Raw genomic sequence first — 10,958 nt, forward strand, 5'->3', positions numbered from 1 at the left:
TTGATATTTCTAACAAGCTCCTGCTCATTTAAGTGACTAGGACAGAAAATACAGTGATTTAAGTCAGTGGTCAGTGTCTTGAAAAGATTTCTTTAAAAGATTCACTTATATCAAAGATAGATATGCATGATGTATAAAAAGAGCATGTGAAACTTGTTGAATGGACTTTTGCAAACAATTGGCATGTCTTTCCCCCACAATGTTTGGAAGCTTGTGTCTTAAGGCCCGAGTATACTTCATTTTCTGCGTTCCGCTCTGTATAGCAAGTATGCTCCTTTGGCCAAGCCTTTAGACTTGCATCTTCTTTGAGGAAGGAGGGTTAGGCCTCGTCGGGCACAGAATTGTTGCCTGGAGCAGAAAAACCCTCACAATATACACACAGTCACGGCTGTGTGGTTGTGTCCAACACAACTGTTTGATCTCTGAATCTGCTCAGCCAGTCATGCATGGGGTGGGAACATCACACATAAAATAAAAAGAATGAAAAGAAAACAGCACCTCTGTTTTTCTAACATCACCTCCAGCTCTCTCTTCCCCAGGCTAATGAAGTGACCCAGACATGTTTTATAGAAGGGGATGTCTGGTTTGATGACTTTTAAATAATGCCTGATTTTTACAGCATACCGGTTTATTCTATCATTTAGACATTGGTTACTAATTGTCACCATAGGGCAGGAATGATGGTTGGACTTTATAAGTTACTTTCTTTTGTGTTGAATGTTTTGTTTTTCTCTTTCTCTCTCAGGTACAACCCTAAACCTGCAAAGAAAAGGTAGTTCATAATGTTGTAAATATCTGTGATAAGATTGCAAAGCAAAACACGTTTCCGTTTTTACAAGAGATTTATTTGTCCATAATAAAAAATACTGTGTACAAAACTTGTATGTAATAAAAGTTGAAGTTTTACAAAATTGAGCAGTTGTATGTCGCCTCCTTGTGACGCAGCTTCAACCATTCTGCACTGAATTAAAGGACCTTCTTAGTTCTTACAGCTCAGATTTGTCTTATGTTTTTGGTTCCTTCAAGTGTACCTTCATGTCTTTTGATATCTGCTGCCTAAACTGTCACTCCACGCAAAGATTCCCTCAGCAATCGAAACTTACAGTATGAACGGCTGAGGTGAAAACATAATGCTTCAGAAGTTATTTATTATTATTTCAAAGCAATATAATATTTGTTTGGCACTAACGATAAGTAAGAAGTAAAACACTTTCACTATTCACTGCTGTGAAATACCTTATTGAGTAGTCAAAACATGTTGCAAATCTCTAAAACATCTCGCATTGGATTAATCTGAATTCTCTGATCAGAACATCCTTATTTAACTATTTTACTTACAAAATTCCTTAGGGACAGAAGAACACCATGGTTGCTATACATTACAATGTACTGTAGGTTTGGCACTTGTTTTAAGGTTGGCTTGGATAGAAAATATACATATAGTCATACAATATGGCCTCCTAATGTTCTTCTTTTAGCAGTAATCACACATGTCCAGATCATGAGCTTGTGGCTCTGTTACTGTAGTGGCACGATATATTAGCTCCTTGATATCATCAAACAATCTACAGCTCAGAGTTAGCCTGTTATGCAGGATTGGGTTGCAGTGATGCACTGGGCGATAGAGATGTTTCTTATTTTTATCTGTTTAAAGTGCTATCGTGTTCCGTATTGGAATATTTATCCAAATGGACAGATTTAACAAACTATTCGGGGTGAGGCCATGTTTGTGCATCATTAATTATTCGGCAAATGAATGCATTAGCTCAGTAGCTCATCAAGGTTTTTGAAATTGCGTGCATATTAATATTTCATTTACATAAACTGTGTCAACTGGTATTTCACAGCTACAACTTTAGTGCAGTCTGCAACATTATCTTTAGGAATAAGGCCTTCCACTTAATTAATCTGCTCTTTAGGTATTACTTTCCTTGATTTATGTTGCATTCACACTGACAGCGATTAAATCAAACAGGCGCCTTTGGTGTCTAGTAGGCGCTCCTACTCTGCTTCTACATCCAACTCAGGCTGAATCGCTTTGCTCAGCTCAACCTTGTCACTTCTCAACCGCAACAATCTCTGTTGCTTGTGACACCAACTATGAATGATGTTCAGTTGCTTTGCCGCTACAAATCGCTGTCAGTGTGAACAGCCCTTTAGGAACTTCGCTCATGATTGAGAAATATGCAGTCTGTGATGTAATGCAAGAGCAGATAACTAATTACAAATAACAAGGCAACTGACAGCAACAAGAGGTAACGCGTACTCCATCTAGACTTTAAACGATATTGACATATTGGCACATTAATTCTGACCAGCAAAAAACACTTTTGTAAGACAGTCAACATAAGACTGTATTGGGAAGAGAGTAGTTTCTCCTAGCTTTGGCTCATTTTTATAAATGTACTTTTTTTATATAAGTGGTAGTTTCATTAGTGTTCACTGCATACATACAAAGAGCTGTATCCCAAGATGACTACCCATGAAACACCTTCTCTTGGAGCCTTAGACAAATCCTCTTCCTCCGCCCCCATTTCCCTCTCTTCCCCGTCCTCCACACCCTCCTTCCTCTGCGATCAATTTCCTGTTTTTCTTCATCCTCTGTTTCAGAATCTTGAGCAAGCAGCTAGCAATGCCAAGAGCGCCACCCTTCAAGAAGCGTACAAAGTTGTCACCAACAAGGGGTCCCATGGCAAAGAGCCCAGGCTCAGCATTGCACTCAAAGGTGTAAGGGTTTATGTCGACAGGATTCTGTCTGCAGGAGATTGGCCTACTGGGATCCAAGCCAAGGTACTGCCCTTGCTCCTTCAAGAAAAACAAGTTGGGATAGGTCCCGATCAGAACAAGCACCATAGAGACTTTGAAGACTCTAAGGACACCATTGGATCCCTTCATCACACAGTGCATGTCAGGCTGGAAGGAGAGCACACAGTGCTCAGGGAAGCTGGTGTAGTCGGGAAACAAAGATGGACTAGGAGCTGTTGGATTGGCAACAGGGGATGCTGGGTACATTTGGGAACACATCATGTGGTACACCCTGTGATATTCAGGGTAAAGTGTCTTTGGCAACTGTTTGAAGATGAGACCTGGGTCATCAGCGCGCTTTCGGAATGCATGCAACACGGAGACCCTATGGTTCAGGGCGCACAGTACTGCATCGGCTGCACTAAGCCCCGCCCCCACTACCAGCACCGGGTCAGAGGAAGAGCCCAGCTTGCCGTGACAGCTGACGGCAACCCCAAGGTCACGCACACTGTGAAACACATACGGGAGATCCTCCCCCTCTACTCCCAATCGAGCAGGAGAGTCAGATGCCCCTGTTGCTAAGACAACATTCTCTGCAAATAAGCTAAAAGGGACATGAGTGTCACCTTGGAACTGTTGGTAGCCCCTGACCTCCCAGAGTCCCTGTGAAAGCCCTTGGGACACCCCAGTAGTCTCTTTCATTCCTTCTTTGCCTCTTTTATCGTCATCTTCCTCCCCAATCTCTCCCCTTCTACCGCTATTCTCCGTTCCATTTTGTAACTCGTTACTAAACCCATTTACCACTCCATTCTGACCGTTCTCTGTGCTGTTCTTATTGCAATAGTCAAACCCATTTTTTTCACCGTTTGATTGACCATTCATAGTGTCTTTTTCATTCCCAAGACTGTTTTCATGACTGCGGTGAAGTTTTTGAACAGAGGTGACATAGGTATTGTCCACAAAGTTCTTCTGGAGACCCATGAGCTTGACATAATTTTTGTAGTAGGAGGAGATCACATCTGGAGTGGCTCGATCATTGGACACCACCCTGTGAGAAAATCCCACACACATATACAAAGGAATCAATCAATCTCAAAACTTAAAATTTAAAAAATTCGACCATATTTCTGTTTGATAAGACCCATAATATCTTCTTGATATACTTGAGAAATACTTGTGCAGAGATGTCCAATCCTGCTCCTGGAGGCCCACCTTCCAGCAGAGCTTAGCTTCAACTTGTTCCAACACACCTGCCTGGCTGGAAATTTGGACAAGCTGGTCCTGGGGCCTCATTTATAAACGTTGCGTACGCACAAAAGAAGGCGTACGCCGCTCTCTACGCAATAATTGGTATTTATAAAAAGCAAACTTGACGGGAAAATGTACGGTCCTTCACGCAAGCTCTGACCCAGGCGTACGCACAAAAACGGGTGAAATGAGAAATGGCGACACCGTCGGCAGATGGAAGAAACACGTGAAAGTGTGTGAAACTGTAGACCGTTGTGTAAAAGAAATGGCTATGCCTCTCATAAATAACATTAAGACTTCACAAAGCAAGTCTTACAAAGAACAGCCTACACGAACACCCGTTTGATTGATCTGCAGTGTTAAACAAACAAAATCAAACGAAAATTACAACATAAATGCAAATTAACACATATTTGCAAAAAGAAAAGTGAAATATGTTCTGCAATAATATTGGCATGTTATGCATTGCAATTCATCCTCATAAATATGGTAAACAACGAAATAGCTAATGTACAAAACTGATATTCTCGTCAAGTGTCCGTCTGGCGGAGCAGATAGATGCAATTAGACAGATAGATAGATAATTAGGGAGATATATAGATAAATAGATAGATGTATTAATTGTCCACTGGGGAAAGTTGTTTTCATAGTAAAATTTCTTCATCAGCTACATTCATGTTATTCATGCATATGCCTTTAGTTTTATTTTTGATAAAATGACGTATGTCTCAACCATTCAGAAAGCTGCAAGACATTACATTTGCACGGAACTATTTCCCATTTCCACGTAGATTATAACCGACATCTGTAGCTTGTCAGATTCAATTAAATGGATGGAAATAAAATGCCCATCTCAATGCGCAATGACGCACAATGGCTGATCTTGTGCTCTAGAAGATGTGGCGAATGGAAGGATTCGGAGTGAACGCATCTTCAGACAGCAAGAGGACACACTCTGGCGATGGAGCACTAGACGCTTTTTTGCCTCGACTTTGATGTCCGACCATTTCTTTTTTATTTCGGCGATAGTCCGAGGTTGTGAGGCTACAGCATTTACGGCGTCTGCAACCTTTTGCCACTCAAGTGTCTTTTTGGCATTAGTAATGCCCACATTGTGCCCTCCAAACAACACTTTTCTTCTCTTTTCAACCTCGCCAACGATAACTTCTACCTCACATTGAGTGAAGTTACGTTTTTTTTTTATTTCCTCTCTGTGTTTGCCATGATTTCGCAACCTATGAATATTAACTTGTGGGCGTTTCACGGACTATTTATGGGCAACTATGGGCGTGACATGAAGCCGCAAAAGCTGCGCTACATTTAGAATTGATTGTGATTTATTAAGGGAAAACTGCGTAGGATGTGCGTGCGCACGGTTTTATAAATCCGAATATTTCTGTGCGTACGCACGTCCTATGTTTCATCCGTACGCCACTTCTGACGCAAATCCTACGCAAAGTTTTATAAATGAGGCCCCAGGTGTTTAATAGAGTTGTAACTAAACTTTGCAGGAAGGTGGTTATCCAAGAGTGGGACTTGACAACCCTGTACTAATGTAAGCAGCCTTAATCATGCATGCAATTCTCCTCCTTAGTGCATACTTCCTTTTGCCCGGAGTCAAATCTTTGTAGTTGACTCCTGGTAACTCCATCCATATACCAAGACTAATGGTCAGCATCGAACCTTCCATTGCCTAGGAGACCAGAAGGACAAAGTTTGTCAATGAAGGACATTTAGAAAAAAAATTCTGTTGGGGTTCAGATACAGGTTTCTTCACATTATGTAAGTTGTATTGGATAACTAGCATGACAAAACTCTATAACAGGGTTCCTCAAACTCTGTCCTGCAGAGTTTAGCTCCAACCCTAATTAAACACGCCTTCCTGTGCTCTTTCTAGTGATCCTGGATACCTCGATTAGCTTGCTCAGGTGTGTTTGATCAAGTTTTGAGCTAAACTCTGCAGGACAGTGGCCCTCCAGGACAGAGTTTGAGGAACCCTGCTCTATAATACTACCCTAACATCAGAAAATTCTCAAAAAATAACCTGACAGAGGTTATTTTTTCCAATTAATCATTTTTTTCAGCTCAGGCAGTTATAATTCCAGAGATTTCACTCACGTGCCATGCGCCGCCAGGTGTAGCTTTGCCCAAGACCAGATGAGGAATGTGATGTTTCTTTTCCAGCCTCCACTGCAGTACAGAGGGAAACTCAAAGCCCAAATCTGCATTTGGATGGAGGAGTGTGTCAAAGAGCACTGCCACAGGGTTCCCTGAACGTCCCTCTAAACCTTCGCAAAGATACTCCAAATCCTACAAGAAGACACACCGGGCAATAGGTTTATTGCACATTTGACTGTAACATTTCTGATTGTTCACAATTTTCAAAGTTAAACCACACAACTTGTTTCTTTTTACCTGTTCAGTGATGGGAAGATGCTTGGCTTCCTGTAGTTTACGAAAGAGGATGGGGTTTGGGTGCACAGCCATGGGATCTAAATAAGGAGTATACCCATTCAGAAGGTATGACAAGCATATACCGGAAGGACCATTCCCTGTGAAGGGGAGACACATTTTTTAAATGCACAATATTATTATGAAATATTTCTTTATAAGCATACTAATTAAGAACCATCAGGATTGGTTGATACTTTAAACACCCGTCTTTCATTATAGATGAATCTGATAATGTTTGCTCCTGATGACTCACCAATGATGACTACTGGCACAGTTCGAGTACAGTCCCTCGGCACGGAACTTTCTTCCAGCAGAGGCATAGTGGCAGCCAGAATTAGAGCTGGCACTGATAAACACAAAAAAGACATTTGTCAATCAACATAAAATTAGTCCGGGCTGCAACATCTTAGCATAGTACAGTAATGTCATATATGTGGATATTTAGTAAAACTGCCTTTGTATAGAAACCATTCCACTTTAAAAAATAACCTTATGGTTTTGTGATGTTCGCATATACTCGAACTGAATATCTGAAATTAATTAACGCACAACAACAAAAATTGTAACCAACTTGTGAGAGCCTGTCAATTCTATTCTAAATCGTTTATATTGTCTATTGTTGTTTTTGTTTTAAGCTTTAGAGTGATTTCTGATGCAATGTTTCTTTTTCTGACGTGTTGCATATTTACTTGCATTTACAAGCTTTTTTTCCCCACATGAGAGCTTAAAATTTATTAAAGTTTTTTCAATATCTCCCCTTTTGTCATATCTCATCTGCAAAAGGTTCTAATAACAATAATGTCACCAACTATGCATGCAAAGATGGCCTTGCTCGAACAGTCTACCCTGCTGAGCTAATGCTAGCATTAGCGCAGCCGCTGCTTCCTGACAAAAGCAAATCATAATCAGTTTTATGGAGTGAGGCAGTGTTATCTGAGCACACTCATTGTCTCGACCTGACGGGTGTAAATCCCCCCTGATTACACCTCAGTTTGGCCTGTAATCCATGCTCCCCCGTGTTTATGTTTTTAAAAAAAGTGGGCTTGGCATGCTGACAGTCGGCACATCGCAGCCACCCATCACAACCTGTTTTTCTTTGACCCTGGCTGTTTACTCTTTTCAGAGAGAGTGTGCGGGATTCCAGGCATAACCGGGGGTGAGGATGGCGGGACAGGGGTGTGTAATGGGCGGAGGGGAGCATTGGCATTAGCATTGTTTGGAACTGGCATTTCCACCCCACTGCCCCATTTAACAGTCTCCTGGCCACATTCACAAGGGGTACTCAAATGGGCGGAGCAGACCCTTGTTTTTCCACACTCATTTGTCTCTGTTTTCAAAAAAGACTCAATCCTCATAACATATATTGCACCGCTCTCTAGAATACCTGATTCTGACTGGTCATTCAAAGAATTCAGAGGTCAAATATTTCTGATCAACGAATGCTGTCCAGGGAAAAAACAGTAGTTAACTGCCCATCCAAAAAACCAAATGTTTAGCTGTGTTCTCATGTTCTGATCTTATGGTTTATTTGTTTCAGTTTTAATAACTGTCTGACTGTACATTATGCCTTATACATTTATCAAAGCCAGTGCCAAAACCAATTTTGAATGTTCCGGCTGCATTCTGTTGATAATAAGTAAAATCAATAGAATTGTATGGTGCAGTTTTGTGGACAAACAATTCTGCTTTCATTGACATTAGATATTCAAATCTCCACATTCAAGTTGTTTAAATTCTTAAGACCTGGTATCTGGTGTCATATGATGGGAAACCAATAAATCAGACATGGCAGGACACAATAGTATTAATAAGCATCTCATGTTCATTAAATTGAATGTTCATTAAATATGTAGAAAGTTGCACAGCCAGTGTCATGACTGTGTGCCATCTACACAGGCCTATCAGTGAGTTTAAAGCTCAGACTGGATTGTTTGTCATTATACATGCTTGCACGTGTCCGTGAAAGCACGTGTGTATGCATGTTGCGTATACATTTATACGCCCCCAAAATAGTAGATGCACACTGAAATGACTGGCAAACAATCCCGTTTAAAACTATTTCATTTAGAACAGTATTCAGGACAACGCTCATTTAATTAACAAATAGAGTGACAATGTTTGCGCTGACATTATAAATATCCAAACGTTCCTGTTAAATGTATATGCTAGTCTCTGTTTTTTTCTTTATGGCCTATATTCATACAAGTAGGAGTAACACCTTCATATACAGCACGTAAACGGCATGTTTTAACGGGTGTTTTAATCTTTCGTTGTAGAAACTTAATTTCAGGAAGAGTTAAAATGACAACACTGACCATAACCTTAAGCGACGGGTGTAGGCTACTACTAAAATGCGTGTCAAGACGAATATGCGAGAATGTTGTTTGATATTAATCGACATAATTTAGGTCACACATAAAGTAACAGCTACTGTTCGGAATGGTAACAAAGATAATGGTTTATAGTGTTTTTCTTACCTCTAAGCGACAAATCTTCAGATTCTTTGTTTTGTTTTTTAGATTCGTGTATCTCTAGAAGGCTTGGGATGCTGCACGCGGTATAAATAGTCCGTATCCCTAGTGGGAGGTTCCCACCCGAGTCACCGGATGACATGGACGAGTGGTGGTTTTCTAAAAATGCTGCTGATTGTTTTCTGGGAAAGCGCCGGAGAACTAGACGTATGAATGATAGTGAACAATATTAAAAAGGCGTAACACGTCGCTGAATCATATGCGTTACTCCAGAGTAGCACGGAAAAGCTGCCGGGCGTCAGTCTCCATCCAGCATCATCTGCGCCTCGTGCCGCACCGGCAGGCATGTAGAGCGAGCCCAGATACGCGGAGTCTGCCTCGCGCACATATGGCATCAGTGAAATAACACAGCACGTACCTTTTCCGTTAAACGGGAGGAAACTCAATCAATCATTCTCGATGCGCAGCCCATGTTAAAAAAAAGTCAGTGTTTGTTCGGCTTATAGCAAAACCACTGTTTTTATTTAGTAGCCTATTCAATATCCTTTTTGCTTTTTTAACTATGTAAATGTTTGAGTATTAGTGAGTTTTTAATTCTTAAACGACTTTTCTAGGCTATTTTTTAATAGAATATAAAAGTAGAATTATGCATTGGTCTAGCTATGTCGGCAACCGTCATTTGCGGGGTTTTAGTGCCCTCTTTGGAGCGCTTGCTAGGGTCAATACAAACGTTGCTTGAATCATTAAATGACTCTCATACAACGCTTCTTGTTAATTTAGGTCAGTTACTGCTTCAATTAAACTCTTGTGAGTAAACAGGACCGTTCGGTGGATCAAGCGTCCACTGCAGAACGTGTCACAGGAACATGGTGACTGATGGTGCAAGCCAGTTCATAATAACCTACAGTGTTTCCTAAACTAATTTACAGTTGCCTGTATATGTAACCTCATAGCCCTAATCTGTATAGGGGCTCAACATTTTCCCGAAGAACCAAAACAGAGTTCCTCCTCACTTAGACTGGATATCATGTCATTGATATCATTAGAGTCAGTATAGCCCAGTTAAAACAATATGGTGGAAAACAGACTCACTAAAGTAGCATATTCTCACTAAGTAGTCTAGACCAGGGGTTTTCAAACTTTATGATGCCAAGAACCCCCAATATGATGATCCTTTTATTAGGCTTATTTTATGACCATTTTATGTATGAAAAACATTAAAAACTGTTAGATAAATAGTATAGGCTAAGTGTGACATAAAAACTATTGTTTCCAAACTTAAATTGGCTATATTTAAAGGGATAGTTCACCCAAAAATGAAAATTATCCCATAATTTACTCATTCTCAAGTCATCTTAGGTGTATATGACATTGTTCTTTTAGATGAATACAATCATATAAATAAATGTCCTGGCTCTCCCAAGCTTTATAATGGCAGTAAATGGCAGCCCAAAATTTGAAGCCCAAAAAAGTGCATCCATCCATCATTAAAGTGCCCCACACGGCTCTGGGGGTTAATAAAGGCCTTCTGAAGTGAATCGATGTGTGTAATAAATATATCCATAATATAAAAAATTTCTGGAAAGTACATATACAGCAAGACACATTATGAAGCAGTTAGAATGTTCGTTAGACTTTAACCATTTTTACTTTGTCTTTTTTATTCTCTGGAATTTTCTGGGGACCCCTTAGAACCTTCTGGAGGACCCCTGGGGGGACCCCTTATAACCTTCTGGAGGACCCCTGGGGGGACCCCTTATAACCTTCTGGAGGACCCCTGGGGGGTCCCCGGACCCCAGTTTGAAAACCCCTGGCCTAGGCTATATTCTGCTACAAGTCATCCATCTGTAAAAAATTACACATTATTTGTTGTCTTTTTATAAAGTTAAAAAAATCTAGTCGTCTATTAGTTATTTTTATCTATTTGTTTATTTCCAGACATTTAACAGACACATCGCTTATTGATATAGCCTATTTTAGTTTTTATTAGCTAATATTTTGAATTAGTTTGATATATCATACTCCAGGAACTATATAGGC

General features: G+C 40.4%; 2 protein-coding genes across 2 annotated transcripts in view; one reads left to right on the forward strand and one right to left on the reverse strand.

Moving 5' to 3' along the window:
• Positions 1-915, forward strand: part of nbn (nibrin) — a 20,327-nt gene extending 19,412 nt beyond the window's left edge. Inside the window, exon 16 of the mRNA XM_079837393.1 lies at positions 746-915. Within this exon, the coding sequence (XP_079693519.1) occupies positions 746-776 (31 nt within the window). The 3' untranslated portion in view covers positions 777-915. The remainder of the gene's footprint in view (positions 1-745) is intronic.
• Positions 827-9,278, reverse strand: osgin2 (oxidative stress induced growth inhibitor family member 2). Its single transcript, XM_079837394.1, has 6 exons — positions 8,925-9,278; positions 6,701-6,793; positions 6,409-6,545; positions 6,112-6,303; positions 5,595-5,686; positions 827-3,793 (listed from the first exon to the last, which is right to left on the reverse strand). Exons 1-6 carry the CDS (start codon positions 9,058-9,060, stop codon positions 2,506-2,508), a joined length of 1,938 nt encoding a protein of 645 aa, XP_079693520.1. The 5' UTR covers positions 9,061-9,278; the 3' UTR covers positions 827-2,505.
• Between the last annotated feature and the right edge of the window lie 1,680 nt (positions 9,279-10,958).

Source organism: Gobio gobio, assembly GCF_949357685.1.
Source record: "Gobio gobio genome assembly, chromosome: 15".
Classification (NCBI taxonomy): domain Eukaryota; kingdom Metazoa; phylum Chordata; class Actinopteri; order Cypriniformes; family Gobionidae; genus Gobio; species Gobio gobio.

Bases quoted from the DNA above. Each gene is read 5' to 3' on its own strand.
- osgin2 (XM_079837394.1), bottom strand. From the start codon at position 9,060: ATGTCATCCGGTGACTCGGGTGGGAACCTCCCACTAGGGATACGGACT. The intron at 5,687-6,111 runs GTGAGTGAAATC...CTGGTCTCCTAG, and splicing joins CACCTGGCGGCGCATGGCAC to GCAATGGAAGGTTCGATGCT. The intron at 3,794-5,594 runs GTATGCACTAAG...ATTTTCTCACAG, and splicing joins TTGACTCCGGGCAAAAGGAA to GGTGGTGTCCAATGATCGAG.